The sequence below is a fragment of the Crinia signifera genome, chromosome 1, assembly GCF_055691185.1.
Source record: "Crinia signifera chromosome 1, ASM5569118v1, whole genome shotgun sequence".
Lineage (NCBI taxonomy): Eukaryota > Metazoa > Chordata > Amphibia > Anura > Myobatrachidae > Crinia > Crinia signifera.
In genome coordinates, this window is record NC_139217.1 from 107986940 (window position 1) to 108013577 (window position 26638).

General features: G+C 43.6%; 1 protein-coding gene across 1 annotated transcript; it reads left to right on the forward strand.

Moving 5' to 3' along the window:
• The first annotated feature begins 985 nt into the window (after positions 1-985).
• On the forward strand, positions 986-26303 carry LOC146026321 (uncharacterized). Its single transcript, XM_083156895.1, has 7 exons — positions 986-1357; positions 13687-13733; positions 15159-15229; positions 17923-17992; positions 19187-19281; positions 22929-23001; positions 24093-26303. Exons 1-7 carry the CDS (start codon positions 1101-1103, stop codon positions 24230-24232), a joined length of 753 nt encoding a protein of 250 aa, XP_083013021.1. The 5' UTR covers positions 986-1100; the 3' UTR covers positions 24233-26303.
• Positions 26304-26638: the final 335 nt, after the last annotated feature.

The window sequence follows — 26638 nt, forward strand, 5'->3', positions numbered from 1 at the left end:
GCCCCTTATCTGAATCCTATTGAAGATATATGGTAACTGGTCTCGTCTGGAGAAGACAGCCATCGCACCTGCCAGAGCTGGAGCAGCTACAGTAGGTCAATAGGAATCAGCCAGACTACCGGTCACTTGGTCGACCCCAGGAAGGTCGACAGTCATTAGGTCGACCATTGAAGATTGACAAACCTTAGGTCGACACCCTCAAAAGGTCGGCATGGCTTTAGGTAGACAGGGTCATTAGGTCAACACAAACATTAGGTCAAGATTGGGAAGGTCGACAGTCAAAAGGTCGACATGGGTTTTTCGCGGTTTTTTTTTTTGAGCCGGCAAGTGCTGACAGGCGGTATTTCCACTAGGGCATGAAGGGAGAATAAAATAGTGTGCCGAGTGCAGCAAACCATGCAAGGACAAGTGTGCACCGATCCGGTGTCCATGTGGACTGTGTCAACATTTGGGTCAAAACATGTGAAAAACTCATGCCAACCTTTTGACTGTCGACTTTCACCATGTTGACCTAATGACTGAAACCCATGTCAACCTTTTGAGGGTGTCGACCTTAAGTGGTCGATCTAATGAATGTTGACCTTCCTGTGGTTGACCATATAATCCCAACCGCTGTTGACAGGTACAGAAATCGCACAATTGTATTGATTGCCTCTAAAGGTTGCGCAACAAAATATGAGGTTATAGTTTCATAATTTTTGCCCATGTCATTGTCATTTCTATTAAATATGCAATAAAACAATACTGGAAGCCAATTCCTCTAGTTAAGTTTTTTTCTATTTTTAATTATGTTTCTGTTTTAATGGAACTTACCAGCAAATGTACACAGTACATACATATAATATGTGTGTGTGTTTGGGTTCGGGTTCTTTATTGTTCTCTTGTTCCATGGTAAGTGATATGTAGAGCTCTGGTATACTCTACGTACAGTATTAGTTGGCGAGTGACAAGGGTCAAGTACCATGCAGTAGACGGTTGCTAAGCAGCCATAGACAACAAGGCTGTCAGCATTCACCACAAGCTGCTGATATTAGAGAGCAGAGAACACTTGTTTCCCTCTGTAGAACTCTGCAGGATCTAAGCTCCCTCAGCCACTTACCATGGCAAGTTACTCTGTTTACTACAACACCAATGATCAGTCATTTGTTAGGCAAGACTATCAACCTGCACCTGTAAAGGCAAAATCTGATGATATCAGGTGCAAAGCGCAGCTGCAACATACCCAGGACATTCTACAGAAAGCGAAAAGTGCCACAGTGTATGCTGGTGAATACAGAATGAAGGAACTAGATGAACATTTTCAGTCAACAATGAGACCAAGCTCACCGACCAGGATGAACAAGCCTCACCCACCTGAGTAAGGTGTATAGATGTGTGATTATGTCTCTGCCAATAATAGCTGGGAATAGCTTTTTATCTGAGGTATCACAGCATAGCATTAGGCTCCTCCCTATCACAATGGGCCAGATGTATCGAGCTTTAAAAAGTGATACAGTGGAGAGTGATAAACAACCAGCCAATCAGCTCCTTCCTGTTATGTTTGAAAGTTAGAAGTTTTGTCAGTTAGAAGCTGATTGGCTGGGTGTTTATCACTCTCCATTTTATAACTTTTTGAAGCTTGATACATCTGTCCCAATATGAGACACACTAGGCAGGTTAATGTACAGTGGCTTTGTATAAATTCCCCACTGGACTGTATGGGCAGGATAGTGTGAGCAGCTATGCACAGTCCTTAAGCAAGTTACTTAGACACCTCTGTATGTGTATTGATTATATAATATAATTATTACTATGTGCTTTATTCAGTATCTCTTGGCATTAATGCAAATAGTGTGGACAAACTTCTACGCATAATATATGAGCACAGCACTCTGTGTTCATCATCTATTACATTTTTTTTGTTAAAGGTGTGACATGTTCTTACAAGTGTTGAAGAAAAGTGTTTTTTTTGTGATTAGTACCGGTAACCCTTCTTTGTTTTCTCTAAAAATCTGCCTATTTTAAACACAATTGCAAGTGCTGATAACCTGGAATTGACTGAATATCTATCTGTCCTATTTCTGCTCTGCTCCAGATTTCATAACTGTATCACGGTCTGAAATGGTACAATATTATAACTTTGTTTTCATTTGTTTAAAAAGAGAAATAGTTTATATACTGTATTTACATTTTTTTTTAAAACAACCTGTTTTCTGCTAAATCGGTGGTAATAACACTGCACTGCATACATGTGCAGAAGTCACAAGCGATATTGGAAATGTAATTAGACAAATACATTTGTTGCTGTCTCTGTGGCTCTCCAGATGTTGTGAAACTACAAATCCCAGCATGCCTTGCCACAGCTTTAACACTCCCTTATAGCAAAACTGTGGCAAGGCATGATGGGATTTGTAGTTTCACAACATCTGGAGAGCCACAGGTTGGCCAGGCCTGCATTAACCAATAGAAATACCAGGCACCTCCAGTGGTAAATATCCTACATACGGTGCTTGTCCTCCTTCCCCGTTGTTAGGATTATTGTCTGGATGATGCGGAAGAGGGAAAAAAACTTAGTGAAACTGGATGATTTTTCACCTGAATTGTTTTTACAGCTGTGCTAACATTTGCTCTGTAACTTTCATTAAACAAGGGCAAGGAATCGCACACTTCATATTTCTTTATATGAACTTTGGGCCTAATACAGTATTAGATGTAATTTAGCAAATTCTCAGAATAACCACTGTGGATGTTTCGGGGGTTAAGTGCAAATAGGACGTTTCTGCCGAATATAAGTAGGAGGGACGACAGCAGGTATCGCCAATACCTGCTGGGATCCCTCCAGTCCCGCACACAGCCGCATAGGTTTCTATGGGGGGTGAAATGCTGCCATATTTACCAATATCCAGAATGTAAAGCATTCCAGATGTAGGCAGCCATCTCAGAATTGCGAGAGCCTTTCCCAGAAGTGACCGCTATGCAGCGTGGTGACCATGCGCAGGTCCGCCGGCACCTGGCAGAGTAGAACACAGGGAAGGGCTCTATTCGGATCTCCTGTCTCTGTGTCTGCACAGTGATACCTCACACCATTAGGATTGAATATTGCAATGTGATCCTTGGCGTTATCCCACTCAAACCACATTGAATATGCAATCCATAATAATTAGGCCTCTTAAAGTAGTATTATAAAACAACTATGTGAGTCTCATTGTTTCAATAATATTGTCAAGTAATTACAGTATCAGTGTCATTTGATCACGTGCCCCTGGTGCTAGATGTGATACACATATGTGCATGCATGCATGCGTGTGTGTGTGTGTGTGGGGGGGGGGGGGGGGGGTATAGATGAAGTGGAGCCAAATTACAGCTTTGCTTCTAGTACTGATGTCTAGAGCCTAGGGATAGGTACCACAGGTGGAGGGAGTTAAGCTTTGGGACCCAGACCTGAGGGAGGACCACCTTCCTTGTCAAAGTTCAATGTGATATATACAGTGGGGCAAAAAAGTATTTGCACAGCCACCGATTGTGCAAGTTGACCCATTTAAAAAGATGAGAGAGGTCTGTAATTTCCATCATGGGTACACTTCAACTGTGAGACAGAATGTGTGTTTGTTTGTGTGTGTGTGTGGGGGGGGGGGCAGGAAATTACATTGTATGATTTTCAAACAATTTATTTGTATATTCTTGCTGAAAATAAAGATTTCTGGCTCTCACAGACCTGTTATTTCTTCATTAAGAAGTTCTTCTATTCTCCAGTGAACCCAATTCGAAAGATATAGATGATTTTCTAGAAAATGTAGGTCTACCCAGATTGACATTAACACAAAGAGAAAGACTAAGGGCAGTATTCAATGAGAATTTTGACGATGTGCAGCGAATCCTGTTTAGGATTCGATGCACATTCGCCACTGCCCGCCGCGTTCTGGAGCTTCGCCGGCTCCAGTATTCAACGATGCCGCAGGGAGCCTGAGGACGGCGGCAGGCAGGGAGATGAAAGTCTCCCTGCCTGCCCCAGAACGTTTGTGGGGGGGAGGTGGGCTCCCCGGGAGCCAGGCAGCACAGGCTGCCCCCCGGGATAGCCAACAGGGGACCGGGTATTCACTACACCCAATCATGCATATGTAATGATCGGGTGCAGTGAATATATGAATATCTAATGAGCGGCTCGGCTCCCGGCCCCCTGCTGGCTGCTCTGTGTAAAAAAAAAATTTTTTTTTTAAATTAAATATATATTCATGTGCTTACAGCACATGAATAAAAGTAGCATGCCCCTCCTCAGAATAAAATTCCTGATTTTTTGACACCAAATGTAAAAAACAAAACACTTTATTTTAAAAGTTCACATTCCACTTCACCATAAAAAGATAGCGATTGCTACTTGGTGAATCATGGCGATAAAAACCTTGAAATGTATTCGCCATCTGGTCATTGAATAGGGTGATTCACCGTTTTAGTCAAAAAAATCGCCGTACAGCACGAAAATAGCACAAAATCGCCATAAAACATGGCGAATCAGCCTCATTAAATACTGCCCTAAATGATGACAACACAGAACAATTCTAATGGCTATTGAATCCCTTAAATTGAACAAAGCACCTGGCCCTGATGGATTAAATGCTAATTATTACAAAATTAGTTGATATAATCCCACTTACCTCATTATATCAAGAAATATTTGATAACAAATTACCTAATTCATCATTCAATGAAGCCATAACAATTTTAAAACCTAAATCAGACAAAGATACTTCTAAGCTAGAATCATACAGGCCAATTGCACTACTGAACCAAGATTATAAAATATTAACTAAAATATTATCCAACAGATTGAAGGGAATGATGCCACATCTCTTGACCCCACATCAATTAGGCTTTACAACTGATCGTCATTCGGTTTTAGGAATCCGTTCGGCTATAGCAGTCATAGCCTCCTCGTCCAAAAATGCCGGCAAATCCACAGTGTTGTTGAGTTTGGATGCAGAAAACGCCTTCGACAAAATTTTATGGGAATATCTCTTTAGAATCTAAGATTATAGAGGTTTTGGTCTTCCTTTTAAAAGCTAAATTAAACACCTATACCACAAACCCTCTACTAAACTATTGGTTAATGGTCTTCTTGGTAAACCTTTAATAATGCAATGGGGAACACGACAGGGCTGCCCATTGTCTCCTTTATTATTTAATGTAGCGTTAGATCCTCTATTACGCCACTTACAACAATGGACAGTTCTGCAAGGAGCAAAAATTGGATCTCAGGAATTGAAACTGCAAGCCTTTGCAGATGACTTGTTAATATTTATCTCTAATCCCGAGACAAGGTTAGAACCTTTGTTTGATACTCTTAATATGGCCTGCTCTCGGGATTTAGGATTAATCTTTCAAAGTCAAAAGCTTTGGCATTGGGCAATCAACCATTTAGACTATATACTCCTCTTGGAGAACTGAAATGGACCTCTTCTCAAATACAGTATTTAGGTATAACGCCAGGGGCTGGCTGGCAACTTTTAGCCTGGGGGGCAAGTCCAGAGCACCAGCCCATAAGTAACAGCGCATCGTTAAATGGAGGTTTTTCGTATATGTTTAATAAAAAAAAAAAAAACAATAATAGGACACCACAGGCTGCTCCCCTGTATAATATTAGGACCCCCACAGGATGCTTCCCCTTGCTAGTTATGCCAGAACCAGTGGCATAACTAGCCACTTTGGTACCCTGTGCCAGAAAGGAAATTGGTGCTTGTCCCACCACCACACCAAAAACAGGAGAGTGCGCGCCGAAGGCGCGCGGCAAAATGTAGGAGCGACACTTCATGGGGAAGAGGCGTGGCCCTATAAAAGTACTAGTAACATCATAATGCCCATAACACATTATACCACACACAGTAATGCCCATTATGTATTATGCCACACAGCGTAATGCCCCTTAAACAATATGCCGCACACCATAATGCCCATATGATATTACGACACACATTATGCTCCACGCAATGCCCCGAGTACACCTGCATATGACTACATAATGGCCAGAGTAACCGACAGTAGTAGCGCTGTATATATATATATATATATATATATATATATCGCACACAGTTACCGACAGTAGCAGCGCAACTTATGTTGTACATAACGTCCACATCAGTTGCCGACAGTAGTAGTATCACAACTTATACATAATGCCCACACCAGTTGCTGACAGTAGTAGCACTGCTTATACGTAACACCCACACCAGTTGCCGACAATAGTAGCGTTGCCTATACATAACACCCGCACCAGTTTCTGACAGTAGTAGTGCTCCTTATACGTAACGCCCACACTGACACCAGACGCAACAGCAGTAGTGCTGCCTATACATATGCCCCCACCAGTTGCCAACACTAGTAACGCTGCCTGTACATATGTCCACACCAGTTGCCGACACTTGTAACGCTGCCTGTACATATGTCCACACCAGTTGCAGACACTAATAGCACTGATTATACATATGCCCACACCAGTTGCCGACACTTGTAACGCTGCCTGTACATATGTCCACACCAGTTGCAGACACTAATAGCACTGATTATACATATGCCCACACCAGTTGCCGACGCTCGTAAAGCTACCTGTACATATGCCCACACCAGTTGATGACACTAGTAGCGCTGATTATACATATGCCCACACCAGTTGCCGACGCTAGTAGCGCTGCCTGTACATATGCCCACACCAGTTGACAGCGCTAGTAGCGCTGCTTGTACATATGTCCACACCAGTTGCCGACACTAGTAGCGCTTCCTGTACATATGTCCACACCAGTTGCCGACACTAGTAGCGCTGCCTGTACATATGCCCACACCAGTTGCCAACACTAGTAGCGCTGCTTGTACATATGCCCCCACCAGTTGCCGACACTAGTAACGCTGCCTGTACATATGTCCACACCAGTTGCCGACACTAGTACCGCTGCCTGTACATATGTCCACACCAATTGCCGACACTAGTAATGCTGCTTGTACATATGTCCACACCAGTTGCCAACACTAGTAACACTGCCTGTACATATGCCAACACCAGTTGCCGACACTAGTATAGTAGCGCTGCTTGTACAAATGCCCACACAAGTTGCCGACACTAGTAGCGCTGCTTGTACAAATGCCCACACCAGTTGCCGACACTAGTAGTGCTGATTATACATATGCCCACACCAGTTGCCGACACTAGTAACGCTGCCTGTACATATGTCCACACCAGTTGCCGACACTAGTAGCGCTGATTATACATATGCTCACACCAGTTGCCGACACTAGTAACGCTGCATGTACATATGTCCACACCAATTGCCGACACTAGTAGCGCTGATTATACATATGTCCACACCAGTTGCCGACACTAGTAGCGCTGATTATACATATGCTCACACCAGTTGCCGACACTAGTAACGCTGCCTGTACATATGTCCACACCAGTTGCCAACACTAGTAGCGCTGATTATACATAGGCCCACACCAGTTGCGGACACTAGTAGCGCTGCATGTACATATGCCCACACCAGTTGCCGACACTAGTAGCGCTGCTTGTACATATGCCCACACCAGTTGCCGACACTAGTAGCGCTGCTTGTACACATGCCCACACCAGTTAAAGTACACTCACATTTTACTTAACTGGTTCAGGGCACTTCAGGCTGGCAGCTCATCATCTCCTTCTATTCCAATAGACAGTCGTGTAGCTCTGCCCCCTCCGGGCGTTAGCCCCGCCCCTTTTTCGATCCCTACAGGAACGCTGACCAGGAGCAGGGAGGGATCCTCTGTGCTGTCCACACTGCTGCCTGTAATGCAGTGTGATACAGGCGCAGCAGCTGCTGGCAGCCACAGAGGACTGATCTCCTCAGAGAGTCCACAGCCCCACTCTCTGTAGCGGCCTCCTGCACTAGACGTCCTCAGTGCAGGAGGCCGGCGGCCATGTTTCTGAAGACCAGTCAGAGACTGGTCAGCCGTGGCTGCAGCAGCAGCCTCAGAAACAAACAGGCGGCCCGCACACAATAGATTGAGCGGCCCGGGGGCACATGGCACCCTGCCCCCCTGCCCAGCCTGCCCCTGTATAACGCTGACCAAAAATATTCATAACCTTTATTATACAAACATAACATCATTTATTACAAAGATTGAAGCAGAACTAGAGTGTTGGCAACATCTACAATTGTCATATCTGGGTAGAGCCAATTTAATAAAATTAATGACTTTTCCAAAACTTCTATATCCGCTCCAAGTTCTTCCAATCATTCTCACTCTATCTGACGAAAGAAAAATCACTGATCTTTTTAGAAATTTCATATGGTCAAAAAAAAACCAGAGGATTAGTTTAAAAATACTACAGTGGACCAGAAAAGAGGGTGGAATTAACTTCCCTAATATTAAACTATGTAAGCAAGGAGCCATATGTAGATACATTAGGGATTGTATACACCAGAAGGACCAATATGCTAATTATACAGTGGAACAACAGCTCCTCCCTACTCTCAATTTATTGAGCTTTCTACATCTACCTAAATACGAGCTGCCTACACAGGTACTGGAAAATCCTCTCCTTATGTCTACGTGGTCTACATGGCATACAATACGTAACAAAGCAAAATTACACACTGAATACTCTTTGTATCTTCCCTTTGTGGGTAATGATAATTTTCAACATGGCTTGGCAACAAAACCGTTTCGGGCATGTTCCCAGGGAATACACTCTGTTAGACAGCTCGCAAATCAAGAAACAAAAAAAAAAACATTAAATTATGTGCAGGCAAAATCTCGTCATGACTTTTTACCACCTTGCAATTTGGCCTTTCTTCAAGTTCAACATTATACCAATAAGGTAATAACTTTTTTAAATGATGCTGATTGGGATAACCAACTTGATAGAGCTCTTTTGAATGTAAACTAATAACAATTGTTCAATAACAACTTAGGGTGGTCATCCCGGACACGCATGGTCCTCTCCCAACCCCCGTCCCTCTTTCTATAATTTTTGTTTTCATTCTTCTTCTTCATTTCATTAAAAAATTATATATCATTGTTGATTGAAGATTGTTCCTGTACAAAATACTCATTGTATAATCTTTGAATTTGTGGCTATATATCAACACCAAATGTGAAGGAAATGAAAATTGAAAATAATTGCAAATTACAATACTGTTTAATAACATGTTTTTTTATTGCATTTCACTCTTGCAATAAAAATGTCACAAACTGAAGTCATGTTACTACCAACTTGGGAATTGGCTAGACCTGACATAGGGGCACGGAGTCTAACCGTGCCGGGGGTTTTCTGCCAGTGACCCCTCCAAGTGGGATTTGGGCTTCGGCGGCACCCGACACATCGGTCGCGGACCCCTGGTCAGGTTTCCCGTGTGAGTTGGAAGTAGCTTGTGGAATATGGAGCGTGGTCGTCAAGCCGGGTCGGTAGCAGGTGATCAGATACGGTACCAAGGGATGCAGCAACGAATGGTCAGGCCGGGTCATACGCAGGAAGGCACAGTTCACAGTACACTGGGATGAGGCTGAAGAAAGGTCACTGGACAAGCTGAGATCAAACACCGGATAACACAGGTCAGGTACCGAAGGATAAAGCAGTAGAATGGTCAGGAACAAGTCAAGGTCAAATACGATAGTCACTGGAACACTGGAGCTGGTGTGAACCTATACTCTGGCAAAGTCTGTCTGCCAGAGGCTGCCTTTTATAGGAAGCACAATTAATTGGATACTCACAGGTACCTCAATCAATGAGGGCTGAGCATGGTCAGGTTAGAACTTCCTTGCAGCAGAGATTCACCCATGTGCTGCAATTAATTAGCAGAGCTCAGATCACACAGAACTTTCTTGCAGCATGGAGCAGAGCTGAACTGACAGGAGAAGTCACAAACCAGGTAAGCACCAAACAATAACTAATTGTTGTGACAAAAACAACTTTGAAAAAAAAAAGAAGTTCTTCTATTCTCCACTCATAAAATATATTAATGGCACCTGTTTGAACTGGTTATCTGTATAAAAGACACCTGTCCACACTTTCAAACAGTCAGACTGCAACCTCTCCACCATGGCCAAGACCAGAGAGCTGTCTAAGGACACCAGGGACAAAATTGTAGAGCTGCACAAGGCTGGGATGAGCTACTCGACAGTATGCCAGCAGCTTGGTGAGGAGAGATCAACTTTTGGCGCAATTATTAAAAAAATAGAAGAAATACAAGATCACTGACAATCTCCCTCGACCTGGGGCTCTATGCAAAATCTCACCTCGTGGGGTATCAATGATCTTGAGAACTGTGAGGAATCAGCCCTGAGCTACACAGGGGACCTGGTCAATGTCCTCAAGAGAGCTGGGACCACAGTCACAAAGGTTACCATTAGTAACACACTACATTGTCATGGACTTAAATCCTGTAGTGCCTGAAAACCAGCACATGTCCAGGCCCATCTAAAGTTTGCCAGTGACCATCTGGATGATGCAGAGGAGGATTGGGAGAATGTCATGTGGTCAGATGAGAGCAAAATATAATTTATTGGCATAAATTCCACTCGCCGTATTTAGAGGGAGAAGAATGATGAGTGGCATCCCAAAAACACCATACCCACTGTGAAGCATGTGGGTGGAAACATCATGCTTTGGGGCTGCTTTTCTGCAAAGGGGACAGGACGACTGATCCGTATTAAGGAGAGATGAATGGAGCAATGTATCGTGAGATTTTGGCCATAAACCTCCTTCCCTCAGTAAGAGCATTGAAGATGGAACGTGGCTAGATCTTCCAGCATGACAATGACCCCAAACACAACACCTGCGCAACTAAGGAGTGTCTCTGTAAGAAGAATTTCAAGGTCCTGGAGTGGCCTAGCCAGTCTCCAGACCTCAACCCAATCGAAAATCTGTGGAGGGAGTTTAAAATCCATTTTGCCCGGCGACAGCCTCAAAACATGACAGATCTAGAGAAGATCTGCATGGAAGAGTGGGCCAAAATACCTGCTACAGTGTGTGCAAACCTGCTACAGGAAAAGTTTGACCTCTGTAAATGCCAACCAAGGTTATATTACCAAGTATTGAATTTAACTTTTTGATTGTCCAAATATTTATTTTTCGTAAGATAATATAAATAAATTGTTTAAAAATCATACAATGTGATTTATTTTCTTCCACATTCTGTCTCTCACAGTTTGAGTGTACCTATGATGGAAATTACAGACCTCTCTCCTCTTTTTAAGTGGGTCAACTTGCACAGTCGGTGGCTGTCCAAATACTTTTTGCCGCACTGTACATAGGGGCCCTTAAAACTTTTACCTTGGGGCCTATTGTACATCTAGTGACAGTATTCCTATGGAGCTGCTCATTGTAATGTGGTATGAATTGAACTGAAGGACGCTATCATGTTACATCTATTGTAATGTGGCATATCATGAAGCGGAGGCACTACAGTGTGGTAAATTGGGACTGATTCAGGATCACTTGTAGCAATCAAAATTCAGCCCTTGCCCTGATGGTCGGGGTTTGCAGATGCACATCTGCAAACCCCAACAACAAACGTCTTCAGCAGGTTAAACATTCGGCGGACAATTTACTGCGGGGAGGGACAGGGGAGAAAACAGGGCTTGGCCATGGGAATGCGCAGCATCTTATGGGTGTCCGAAGCCTGCCAGGGGTGGCAGACTGATGTCACAGGACATCAGTTGCATACCCCATCTTTTTACTAGCACTCGTTGACACTGACTTTTATTTGTGAAGGCAGGAGTAATGGAGAATTAGTAGGAGGTATGATTCCTCTTGTCTGCAGGGGCATGAGAGGGATGTGTTTGCGTTACACATCCCTGCGCATGTTACAGAGAGGAATCGGGGACTGGTCGTTTGGATGGGTAGTGTTGAGACGCTCACTAAGCAGTGAAGGACTGCTGCATAGCAAGTGGTAATGAATCACCCCCAGTATGCACTGGGGACACTATATCATATTGTTTTTGTGGGAAACTGTGTTTCAGAATGTGTACTTGTAGCCCAATGTGGGCTACAAATGACATAAGTGACAATATTTACCATAGCAGTGCCTTAATTCATAACATTAACTAGGGCACTATTATGTAGCATGAAATTAGCAACTTCACTGGAGAGGTGTCTTTCCAGAAGCATTTGGTGAGGGCCCCCTTCAAAATGTTGCTATGGGGCCCACAAAGTTAAACCATCTTCTATCGGTATCCATCACTAGCTTATATGTGATATGGAAACAATGTTTCCACTACTTTTGCAAGCATTTCTATTGTTTACATTTAATCTTTTCATGTTTGTGTGTGTTATTAACCAGACTACACCAACGGATCTCAAAGTATCTCTCAAACATGACTTTACACCTCTGTAGAAGATCTGCATCTCTCCTCCACATTACTCCCATTCATGATTGCAGGACTTCCTCTTGGCTGCACTCACTCTTTGGAATGCCCTCTCCGCACAATAAGACTTTCCTCTAGTCTCTGAACCTAGAAGCGTTCCCTGAAAACTCACCTTCCCATCCAAGCGTATCAAATTCCAGAACCGCCCACATAACCTTCATAAGTTATCCTACTCAATTACATTACCACTGTACAGTCCACACATATTCTCACATAGGGGTTTATTTATTTATCTATTAAAGATGGGATGTTAAACAGATTCAACGTCTTATTTATTTAGCACCTAGAAGATAACGCCGGTCAACATGAACATCGAGTCTGGGTTCTGCCAATCTGATTTTATTTCTTCCACATTACTCATTAAAGAAAAAAAAATGTTTTACCCGAAAAAGTTTGCTTTTGTAGTGATCGGAAAGAAATTACGGATTTTAAGAAAATGTATTTATTTTCATACCTTTATTGTAGGTTTGTTAAAATGAATCAAACTTTTGTTATGAATTTGAATTACTTTTATTTAGAATTTTTTTTTAAAACAAACAACAACTGTAACAGAATATACTGTATCAAAAAAGTTTAGAAATGAATATTTTTCGTATTTCTTCCGTGATTGTATGGACTACCACGTATTAGCCCCCAAATATAATCCCCCATCATACTCTCATTGTTTTGCCCTTAATAACTACCTTCAGAGTCCATCACATCTTGATTAGAATGTTCACCTTGCTAACCCCCCCATTACCGGTGTAATAGGTAGACTCCAATTGCTTGCCTATAGCAACATCCCATCTTCAAAAGAACTCCCATCTTAAACCCCATATTTTTTTTTTCTTCACTGTCACATACTTCTGAATCCAGGCCAACATTGCTGTGTGGCTGGATCAAATGGGTGTGGTGTGACGCTCCAATAGTCGGGATTCTGACGGTCAGTATACCGACGTTGGAATCCTGATCACCGGTTCCCTGACGGGAGGGGGGGGGGGGGAATGTGCTAAAATGCCCCTTGCAGGCATGCTGAAATCCCGACGGCACCTGGATTATACAGGCCACCAAGAACCTTTGCGATCAGGCTGTACCTATCCTTGTGTATCATTGCATATTTTCATATGGATTGTAAGGTTGCAAGCAGGGCCTTCCTTCCTCTATGTCTGTTTCTTATTGTTCAGTTTTATTAGTTATTTATATTTTGTTTTCTTGTTTGTGCCCAACTGTAAAGTGCAAAGGAATATGCTGATTTCATTATTAATAATAATAATAATAATAATAAAAGTAGTAGTAGCAGAAGACATAGTTATGCATTTCTCTATGGTTTTTTTCCTCCAGGATATTCATGGTTACCACACTACATAACCAACCAGGTTATTACAATTGTAAGTAAATCTCTTCAGAAAATAAGTATTTGTACTGTATGTGACAGATGTGATATTCATATTACAATTTAGTGAATATGGCGCATTTTTCTGGGCTGCCCAGCAGTTTCACATTTATATACCAGCGCTCCTACTACTAATGTCAATCATTGAGTTGTGGGATGTTCATATGCTATGATATTCAGAACAACAACTTAAGGCGGACACTACAGTAATATGTATGTATTAAATAATGGATATCCCCGCTCACACCTTATCCACACCCATTACCCCCCCCCCCCCCAATGCGGCAACCATACATGCCATATTCCTTGATACGCCTATGTTTACCTTCTCCTTGCAACACCCCTACCCTCCCTCCATGCACCCTAATCCTCCCTGCTAGTATTTAATAACATAAAATAAGTAGGATACAAAAAAATAAACATTAAATGATAGAATTTATATATTCACCCAGGTGGTAAAGTGTCCAATAGAAGAACTGAATAGAATTGCATGGAAAGGTCTGTCCGTTCCTATTATGCCCTTGGGGTACAGTCCTCGTGTGTTGAAGAAGATGGTTATCATTGCTTTTGCACTAAATCACATCACTGATGCCAACAAGCAACCCCCACCCACTTCCTCGTGACACGCACCTCCCCACCACCTATGTCAAGCCATGTGCCCCATATAGCCCACTGCTTTGCCAATCTGGCTGCCCTCCTGGATGCGGCAGCCATAAAGTTGGCAACTATGTGAAGGATATCAAGAACGAATTAATAAAGTAAACATTGCTAAGTTGTTGGTAAAGAAAGAACCTTGACATTACGTGTAATTAAAAATATCAGTGTAATGGTGGTGCAACAGAAAAGCAAATGGATTCACCTGATAGAAGAAGGAAGTATTATAGTAAAGTTCAATGTACCTGACAGTGATTATACATGGCACCTGAGACCAGGGTCATAACTAGAAGTCTGTAGGCTCCACAGCAAAATCTTGAAAGCCCCTCCTCCATTGTCACTACACTACGCCTTAGGATGGAGGGGGGAATAAAGAGTGATAGGGTGTCAGGGAGAGAGAAAGAGAGGGCTTCATTTAAGAAAGAGGGATTGAGAGAAAGAGAGAGGAGCAAACAGGAGTATTGAGAGAGTGTCAGGGAAGGAAGGTGCGAGGAAGAGGTGAGCAAGAGAGAGTGAGATGGTCAGGGAGATAATACGATGAGACTGTGGGCTAGTTGTAGCTTCAAAAAGTGATAAACAACCAGCCAATTAGGTCCTGTCATTTTTCAAACCCAGCCTGTAACATGGCAGTTAGGAGCTGAATGGCTGCTTGTTTATCACTCTCCACTTTAACACCTTTGAAGCTTGATACATCTGGCCCTGGGAGTGAAAGACTGTGTCATTTGCTTCATGTTGTTTCACTTTAAATAAATATAAAATTTTTCAGGTAATTTTAGTAAAGATGTTGCAATTTCGCATCAGAAACCCAAAGGGCCGCAGAGTGGACAACAGAACCAGGTACAGTATGATAGAGTAAATGCAACAGATCACAGTCATTCTGTACCCTCTATGTTTTGATTATACCAAAACTCAGCTCTTCATATTGTGTAATTAAATTACCATGGAACAACAGTCACATGGAATAAAGTTTAATGTAGGCTTTGAAGCATTTATAGCCTAAAACTCTGCCTATTTCTGCCATTATGTTATGACAAAGGAACTTGTTTACTGATTGTCTCATGCTAAATAATGAAGTTACATTCTCAATAAATGAGTAGTGCTTTTTCTTACAGTACTGTAAATCTCCCCCACACATTAGGGAACAATAATTTGAGGATTTATTTATGTAACACTTTATTTAAGTGGCTGGTATGAGGTCCAGCATTTCTCTACCCTGGGCCAGCGGCATAACAACAGGGTTGTGGGCCTCACCCAGGTGTCACTCGAGGTATGACACCAAAGTGCTGACTCCTCTTCAGTGACAAGAGTTAAGTGCTGCACTATAATATTACCTGCAACACCTGGCTCCTGTCGCAAATAGAGGGTGGGGTGAGACTCACATGGGGTGACTGTACAGGGGACGAGACACACATGATCGTGTCATCATAGCTACACCCCCACTAGGCAATGCAGCATTACAGGCATTGCACAGTGGGGGTGCGGAGCCACAATGACAAGTCTACATAATTCATGCCTTCTGGTCCCCTTGGACCAAGGGGTATTGTGGGGGACTTGCCCACCTTTTCAGGGCGCTAGGAGGGGCACCCGATTTTTGTGACCTTCCTGGCCATTCCGAGTGGGTAGACAAGTATGGTACACACTAGACCAGTGGTTCCCAACTTTTTTTCGTTCGAGTACCCCTTGATTAGGCTTTTCATTTTGGAGTACCCCCTCCTTTCATAAATCCCTCCTCTCCCATCGCTTCGCGCCATAAAAGTTGTTTTTTGTTAGATAGTAATGTTATTAGGTTAGCAAAATACTAACAACGACTCTTTGGTGACATTAACAGGGTTTTACTTAAAATAATGGCACTAAAAATAATGAATACACAAATGGCAAAATTGTTGCAAATCACATATCACACATTTTAATAAAACGAAATCTTTAAATAACACCACTCCAGGAGCCAATTGGCCTACCTGTATATTTTTGATATCTGGGAGGAAACCAGATTAAACTCATGCAAGCACAGGGAAAATATACAAACTCCACACAGCATATTGTGGGAATCTATTCTAGCCCATGATGTCAGTGCTGTGAGGCAGCGATGCTAACCATTACACTGTCCGTGCTGCCACACATTAGCCAGACAAATCTTTAGTACCACCAGTATCATCCTCAATAAACCATAAAGTCCCCTTTTTACACACTACGCGAGCATAGTCACCCCTCTACACATTGCAGCAGCATAGCCCCCCTTTTTAAACACGAAGACACCAGAGCAAAGTAAAGTGACTGTGGTTCCTATTACCACAGCATCAACAAGCTATATAGGTGGTTCACATCATTTGTTTGTCCAGGATCACATTCCCTCCAACATGACCCATTGCGTCCGGTATACCTTGTTCTGTTCCTAGACTCCCCTGGTAATGTATGATTGCTGTCACTTCAGTTGAAACACCCTCCCCGTCAATTTTGTTCCACACAGGTGCTGGCAATCCTACATTAAGAAAGAAGGCCAGGAGCAGAGCATTGTGTATCGAATGGGTCATGTTGAAGGCTATGGGAGAGGACAGAGAACCCACCTGGAAAGTTATGGTGCAAATCCCTGTGTGCTCTCACACTTTCAAGTGTGGCACTGTGCCATTTTCAAGATAAATACAGGCCCATTATTCAAAGTAAATTAATGGCTGCCTTATATTGAGTGTCATGACCCAGTCGTCATTGGGGAAACATGAGTGTCCAGCAATGCTTTTAGTCACAGCAGCAAGAAAAATATGCAAGACTAGAGGGACAGAAAGCATACTCACCTGGCATCTATCCACACATCCAGCGATGGCGTCGTTCCGTCCAAGCAATCCTGGCGCGGCGGCTTGGTTCCAGGCAGGGCGGTGTCCTTCGGCGTGGCTGCGCATGTGCCGGGGTCCGTCCTTACAGGCGCAGCATCTTTCTTCCAGGCGCGGCGGTCTCCTCAAGTGATTGCGCATGCACCGGGGTTCCTCCTTCCAGCCGCAGCGGCGTGACCCGGCGTCCTGCGCATGTGCCGGGTCACACCGCCATCATTACCGTACTCGGCCTTGCTGCAGCCGCCATTACCATACTCGGCCTTGCATACCCCCTAACACAGCGGCCCGTACCACGGATTGGGAACCGCTGCACTAGACGATATTCGTTAAAATCTTTCCAATTACGACGGGTTGGAACGACAAAAAAAAAAAAAAACCTATCATCCACTGTGTATGTACTGTGTCACTGACGATATCAGCGACAACAATTCACCATGGCTCCCTGTAAGCCCCATTCTGCCGTTGCCTTTACTTGCCTATGCCAGCAACCCCCTGGTCCCCGAACCCATTGGGTACACACATTGTTTAGTGTGTACCCAGCTTAAGGATTTATAATGAGTTACTACACCAATATAGTAATATTGCTGTAAATCAATTCAGCTGTAACTGCCTATAGATCGTGTACAGTATATGTCTAAAAGTATAATGACAGTGGCAAAATGATGCAGCAAGTCACAATACATTGCATGCTGTTTGTTTTCATAGATACGCATATTCCACAATGCAAATTGTAATACGGCAGCACAGGCTTGGCTCGGCCTTGCTAGCGACACAGGTAAGAATAGCTTGTTTTGTGCCAGGAATGACATGAAAAAAAATGTTGAAAAAGACACATTTGATTAAAAATAATTAGAGATGTGCAGTTTGGTGAAATAAAAGCACAAACTTAGGGGTCCAGAGTTGAATCATGTCCCAGTTTGAGTGGAACAGAGACCTGATTCTAGTCTGATGTAAATTCGGAACTCGGATTTAAAAACCAAACCCGGGTTTTAAATTCCATAAACAGGTCCAAATTAGCTGATTTTGGCTGTTTTTATTCATTCATTTATTTGTTATCAGTTTATCAGTTTTTATGGATTTTACAAGGTTTCCAAAACCAAACAAAAAAAACTAATCTGATTCAAAACAATTGAGGGGTGTTTTGCCAAAACAAAGTGAGCGATATTGTTCATTATATAGCCCAGCGCATACCATCTGTCACTTATGCCAAATGCCAGAAGGCCGATGGCCGGATTTGCTGGTCTGGCCTACAAGTGAGGCTCAACAGCTCTAGCTCCAGCATACTTAGAGAAAGGACTTGCCTTGGACACAACCCCTTGTCCTGCAGATTAAAGTCCCACAGCTGTTTTAGAGCCCTAGAATGTCCCTGGGGGATACGGTCACTAGGTCTACAAGCATTAGGATGACAACACTAGGACGACATGCATGAAGGTTGACATGGTATTAGGTCGACAGGGTCATTAGGTCAACACAAGCATTAGGCAAGGTCCACATGGGGTTTTTCACTTTTTTTTTGCCAAAATGTGTCGACCGGCGGTATTTCATGCCCTACCATCCACTAGGGTGTGGTGGGAGAAAAAAATACTGTGCCGAGCGTGCCATGCTAGAAGCATTGCGAGCGCAGCACTACGTTTTAGTGTCCATATCGACTGTGTCGACATTCGGGTAAAAAAAAGTTAAAAACCCCATGTCGACCTTTTAACTGTCGACCTTCCCTATGTCGAACTAATGCTTGTGTTGACCTAATGACCCTGTAATCCTAACCCCATGTTGACCTTCATGAATGTCGACCTAGTGGTGTCGACCTAATGCTTGTCGACCTAGTTCTTGTCTATCCAATGATCCATCCCCGTCCCTGGCTACATTATGTATTGTTTATTTATTTCCCCCAATATTTCTTTCTTAAAATGATCTCAGTGTCATTTGTGGTTTCTAAATGTTGGTCTGTCTCTTTTTGTTAACGATACAGACGGTGATGCCGTTAGAAACATGATCAGGTTTGTAAGTGAGAAACCGGCCAAGAAGGTAGATACATATAGAAAAAGGAACAATAACCTCTACCAGGTAAATATTTGGTACCTCAAAGACCCAGTCTGTGTCTTTTCTAAGCCTTTCCAGCAGAATAATGCCAGTGTTCCTAACTAAGGGCCTGATTCAGACCAGATCACAAAAGCAAAATCTGGTACTTGTTTCCTAGCAGGGCCACAATCGTGGGGATCGTGTACCTTTAAGTTAAGGTACACGATCCCCACGATGGACCCGATTTCCTTTGAAATCAGGTCCATTTTGCCGGCAAAGGTACAAAATCGGGGGCATCGCGTCGGCCGGAACCATTAACATTGGTCCCGACGCGACCAACGCGATGCCCCCGATTTTGCCATAGGCTTCAATGTTAAAATATTTTTTAACATTGAAATCGTGAGCATCACGTCAGTCTTGTGCCATTATAATGGCACAAGATGAGATGGACTTGATTAAGTCCATCTCACATTGAAAAAATTTGAAAAATGTGAAATGGGCCAATATGACCCATTTCACATTATATATGGCCCCGTCGTCACCCCACGATAGACGCCAACCCGAAGCGTGGCGAGCGCAGCGAGCCCGCGAGGGGCGGCGGTGCGCGTCCTCCGACCTTTTCATTCCCCTACTATCCACGTCGGCGTGGAGTTGAGAATATATAGTGTGGCGAGCGGACGTGTATACCTGTGAAGTGCGCTCGCCACACTATATATTCTCAACTCCACACCGACGTGGATAGCAGGGGAATGAAAAGGTCGGAGGACGCGCACCGCTGCCGCTCGCCACGCTTCGGGTTGCCGTCTATCGTGGGGTGGGGTTTACGTAGTAAAATTTGGGGGTCTAGAGAGTATTTTACATTGAATCCAATGTAAAATCGGGTCCCAGGGACCTGATTTACAATTGATTCAATCAAAAAATCGGGTCGGTCGCGTCGATCGCATGCGACCAAATCGCATGCGATGCGATCGACGCAATTTTTCCGACACGACCACCCCGATGTAAATCGGTGTGGCCGTGCTAGCAAAAAAAGTACCCAAAATCTTTCTCAAATGGGCAAACAAAACAATGGGGGTAATTCAGACCTCAGTGAAATTCGCACAGCAGCCGATTATTGATACACTGAGCATGCATATGGACCACAATGCACATGCACGATGCTATCTCACGAAGAAATCCTGCACTTTTTTCCTTTGCATGCTGTTTGCAAGATGATAGATGGGAAGTAGACATCTGGGGGTGGTAACCAGCCACTTAGTGGCAGTGTTAAGAAAAACGCAGGCGTGCCAGAAAAATAACTGCAAGCGACCCAAAGCATTTTAGTGAAGGGTGTGTGACTTCGGCTTCAGAGATATACCTGTACCTGTATTCATCGCAGCAGCTGATAAGTCCAGGGCTACGCGTGTGGACCTGTATTCATTGCAGCCGCCGATAAGTCCAGGGCTACGCGGCACTTGCGATGACTGCTGGCCTGGTCATCAGTGGAAAAATCATTCGATAGCGATCCTCTAAGAAGGATTTGGTTCATTTTTGCTCGGCTGTGAATACTTCGCAGTACACTTCTATTCTATGACAACCCGACATTCGGAATTCCGATAGTATACTGACATCGGAATCCTGACCACTGGTACTCGGATAGGAGGGTGAGCCCAAAGAAGCCGCTATCTATTTGCACAGCATGCACATTAATTCCCAAGGCAGCGGGGCGGCAACTAACTGTTCGTTGACCACTGCTAATTTACCCAGCAGAGAGAGTTAGATTTTTGCAAGTTATTTTGTTTCTGTGCAGGGTAAATACTGGCTGCTTTATTTTTACACTGCAATTAAGATTTCAATTTGAACACCCCCTCACCCAAATCTAACTATCTCTGCACATGTTACATCTGCCCCACCTGCATTGCACATGGTTTTGCCCATATGAGAAATATTTTGCTTTTGCGATCAGATCTGAATGAGGGCCTAAATTGCAGACTAGCCTTAAACTGGGTACATATTGGCACGATGTCAGGCTGACATGTCAGTTCCAGACATCTGGCTCTTACCGTCAATACCTGGTGGAGACAGGGGCATAACTAAGGGGAAATGTGCCACCGTGATCTCCATTTTCCGCTTGGCGAGCGGCACTGGTCAAAATATTTTCTGAACTTTTTTTTATGGAATAGGGATAAGGGTGCTGGGGTGAACCCACAATTTTTAATGGCAGCCCTGGTAGTGATAACAAGTGTTTGTGGCAGGTGTAATGAAGGAAGGAGTGATATTGTGTACCCAGCTTTAGACTATGGGGGGGATGTTCTAACATCCGAACCCCATCTCCGCCCCCCCTTCGGCACCCATCGCATTCATAATTATCGCACTAACATATGCAATAATTATGGCAAAGGACAGCTCTTGCATTAAGAGCTGTCCTTTACGGTGAGAGTCAGCGGGTCCCATGGGGACCCGGCGGCTCTCCCCTCCCTCCCTTACCCGGCACTGTTGCTGCGGACTCTCCTCCTCCCTGCACCCGGAAAAGGATCATAGTGCAGGGAGGAGGAGGTCACAGGTCCAGGCAGCACAGCACTGTGCTGCCCGGACACAAGTGTGGGGGGGGGGGGGGGGGGGGTAGATGCGGGGCGGCGGTGGGTCTGTCTGGGGTGGCGGTGGGACGTGGTAGAAGCTTATAGGCTTTTATGGGGCATCGCCAGATTTTTCTGGTGATGCCCCCGTCGCGATAACCCGGCGGGGGATGCTTAGAGCATCCCAAAACAGGGTTTTTACCGCATTTTTAGTTTAGAGAATCTCCCCCTATATAGCATACATTAGAATGTCATTCACTTACCAGTTTTGTGTATTATATTGTGTAGACTAAAGTGTTTTACTTTTATGTGTTAAGTTCTGCTATAAAAGTAAAAACAAGGTATGTTTGTTACAGTTACATACTGTATAATCCAATCACATATTTCTATTAACTTATTATGCATATGATTTATATTATGGCTTTTTACACAAAATTACAATATATAATTGGTGTATATATGCAAATGTATCATTTGTATAGAATATAAATTAGAAATGATATTTTGTTGAGCATGGGCAATATGCTACAGGTCAGACTTAAGTTTCTAAGATATCAATGTACGAGTTACGTTGCTGAGTATCATATAACAAGTGCAGTACTACAGCAAGTGGTTATGGTATATTAGGTCTACAATGTCTAGGTCTACTGTCATATGGTCGACCACTATTGGTCGATAGTCAAAAGGTTGACAGTCAAAAGGTCGACTTGGAAAAAGTTGACTTGGAAAAGGTCAACGTGGGTTTTTTAAGGTCGACATATGGACACCACGTCCCCTCCCATGACTCACTGCACTCGCCATGCTTCGGGCATGGTGCCTACACATTATTATATTCTCCCTTCCCGCTGTAGTGGATGGCAGGGTATGAACTACCACCTGTCGGCACATGTCGGCTCAAATTTTTTAAAAAAAAACTCACGTCGACCTTTTCCATGTCAACCTTCTGTCAACTTTTTGATCCTGACGACATTTTGACCCTGTTGATTTTGACTGCCGACCTTTTGACTGTCGACCAATAGTGGTCGCCTTTATCACTGTCAACCTAGACACTGTGGATCTAATGACTGCATACCAAAGCAAGTATGTGGCCCAGTGTTCTGCAGATGCCTTATTGACATTTTCTCTTTCTAACAACAGCAATTAATACAAAGTGTGAAACCTGAATTAATTACCTCAGCTCAACAGTGGCTAATGGGGGCCACAGCAGCAGGTAAGGAACATGATTACAATACACAAGTGATGTTCATCTATTTTCTGTATATAAAACTGAAGAGTAATAAAAATGATGTCATGTAATGAGCTGGTCTGAAATCTGAACTCCTCCCACCTGTTACTTCCAGACAGTCCCAGCATAACACACATCTACAGTCTCCAAACTCATCTGTTACACATACTGACTCATCACATACTGAATACATACACTCGCTGCTGATCATGGGGGTTACTCTGGATGATTTGCTCGGATGCGAATTCGCACCCTTACCAGTCAACCAGAACAAGCCCTGTGATTGGTGGTTCTCGCAGCATGTGTTCGCACGCATAAACATATTATTTAACATAAACATCTATTTGCAGCCTGTGGATGAACACCAACATCATTCGATGGTTGCCGAGGTTGCCGACCATCGAATGATGTGGAACGTGCACGCATATCTAAATGACTCTCAGGTCACTTAGATTTGCATGCAGCCTCGGGAAGAAGTGGGCGGGCAGCTGACATCCGGTGATGGGTGAGGGAATGTGTTCCCTTACTCACGGATGAGAGAGGGAATGTGATCTGTACATTGCGAAGAATGACAAAACACCCACTATCCATTCACTACTGGTTTCATGCAGAATATTGTATTTGAAGTCATGTGATCCTCAGAGTGCTATCATACAGTATAGCCATTGTGAGCAGAAGTTTGTGTTAGGATAGAACAGCCAGCAGCTATTTTCCATACTAGGATATTGAGGAATATTGAAAGCACAAAAGATGTTCAGTGCTTTACTTGGGTATTTGGAAAATATTAGCTTCAACTGTGCTGTACCTGGTACACAATCTGTTAATGTGTTGGTGGGAGAGGCTATCCAATACAACACACAAGAACACAGGCAGCTCTTTGTTGTGAGCGTATAATGAGGAAAGGAAAGCTCTCACCTCCATTCCTACAGTTTCTTGTTTGTCAGCAGCCCCTGGACACGGTAATTACAGCCGTTGAAACTAGGCTTTTACTAAGTCAGTTGCATTTAGAACTGTACACTGTGCTATTAGGTCTTGCAGAGTTATTATGGCACCAATAACAAATCTCTCTGTTTCAGAAACTGCAGCTGTGGAAAGACTACTACAGACTTTGTCCACAGCCCCACAAACACTGGCTCTGAAATCTGGATCTTCGCCCACCTACAGACAACACAGAGCAGAGTACGTCATCCACCCAGAATGGAAGAAAGAGCATTAAACCACTTGTTAATCTGTACGATTCTGTGGGGATCTGCCCACTTTGCACGTGCCAGTACAGTAGTAGTCATAATAAATGGAAACACCACAGTAAATGAGGCCCATCAACTATATTCAGAGCAAGGCTGCCACACAGGTGTCACTCATAGGCCGATCATGTAAATAACATTCCTGCATAGCTGGGCTCCGTTGCTTGCAGCAGGGGCTCCGGACGTGGGGCTGAGGCACAGTCCAATATACAAATAGGGGAGCCCCAATAACTGCCACCCCTAACACCACCAGCCGTGACTCACTGGCAGTTCGTGAGGCTCCCCTGTATTTTTGACGGTGGTGCAGTCCCACCACCAGAGCAGCCAGTGGTTGCTTTACTGTAATTATGGGCGGGTGGCACAGCATGTGGGCGGAGCCAAGATGGCATGAAATCTGCAAAAACAGCCTTCCAAAATGGCTACAGCCTTCTAGGAGACAGATGCTAGAAGTCCTACTAGATCTCTAGCGTCTGCCAGGGAAAGGCAGCACGGGCCCAACACTACCCAGACGTGCTTGCAACCCCCTCACAATCAACACGTAACCTCCTGGCAATAGCATAGGTCAAAAAATGTATGATTAATGTTGGGGGGCACTTCAGTTTTAGCCTAGTGCGTCTGGAACCCTTAATCAGGCCCCAATGAAGTGGTCCCATGTAGCATTGCAAATGTACGAAATCTAACATCTAGTAATTTCTCTGAGCACTTTTAGCCAATGTGTACTGCATATAACTGCTCACACAGGAATACTGACCGGAGCCAGTGGATGCCAAAAACTTTTACTTACAGTATATTCAAGATCAGGGCTGGTCCTCTTATTCTTGGTGCAATACACAGACTGTACACTTCATGATATCATTGCCTATTTACACAGCTGAAGGTGATGGAATTATAAATCACTCTGCATGGACCAATGTCAAATTGTGGCATATTTTTCTCTAGTTCTTTTGGCGGTGCCTGCAGACATGACATCGGCTTAAACGGATTGTTTGCGACTTTTAAGGAAGTCTAACAAAACTCTGAAAAACAGAATTTCCAGAGCACAGCAACATGGACCTTAATGAACACAGATTTGCCCAGTGATGAATCCAATGTGTTATACTGTACATTTACATAATATTTCTACAGAATTAGAACCCTACAAGAAACTGAAACATTTTTTAGAATGTATAGTTGGAAGATAAAATACATTGCATTAGACCAGGGGTTACGGTGCTTTTAACGCATTCTGACAGAAGAGACAGCTCAAACAGAATGTGATTTCAGTGATCTTACCTGCCAGAACCATATTTTAGCAGAAAAAGGGTGATCTGTATCCCACCAAGGACTGCAGACCACAAATACAGCTTTTATTCATGTAGTTTGATGTGTGTTTGCATTCAGTAAGCTAAACAGTTTACATCCCATCCATTTACATGTTTTCAGTCAAACCGTAGTATATTACCCCCAATAGTCAATTTTACTTGGCCTAAGAAATGTGGTAGGTCCCATTAAGAAAAATACTATACATTTCAATTTTAAGTCAAATGTGTTGCTTCAGTTTTCTTTAGTATATGTAATATAATAGGTTCTTCTTTTTATTAGAGGCGGCTCCTACCTCAGCGTAGGAGTGGGGCTGCTGCTGCCCGCGATGCTGCCCCTCCTTTGCTGCTGCTGCACAGTATCTTTCTTGGTACTGCACATGCCTATGTCCCCATGCTTCGCCAGCAGCCCATAGAAGCTAGATCATGGTCCTGGCACCTGTACGATGCATATGACAGGCACTGGGAGTGGCCTATGCTCAGTTTCAGCCTTGGTACTGCGCATGCACAGATCCCAGATTCTATGGGCTGCAGCCAAAGCAGTCCATAGAGGCATCCCAGAGGAAGGGAACACCTCCCAATGGGACTGCCTTGGGTGACTGGCAGGTCAGACTTCCAATAGGAAGTCACTGCCAGTCACTGTGAAGCCAGTGCAGTCTGCAGGTAAAACCACCAGTGATTTAGAATTGTAGGATATAGTGGGGTAAAGATAAGCAAGTGGGTAAGTGGTCCCACCCAATGTATCTAGGTAACTGTTGTCATGTGTATAAATTTAGGAAGCACCCATCATGTCTTACATGGCTGTGTTGGACACATGGTAAGCATGTTTTTTTTTTTTTTCACAATAAACAGTTTTTTTGCTTGTCAAAGAAATTGGACCATCCCGCCCTGATTGAGAGAGTGAGTGAGAGATTTCTCCCAAAAATCTGGGGGAGCACAAACACGTAAAATGACAAATAGTGTGTGAGTTGATAATCTTCCAAATATTCCAGAATGATCTTGAAAGTAATTTGTCTGACATGTGACAACACCATGTGGTTACGTGATTGAAGCTATGGAAGCTTGTAGTCAGAAATATCA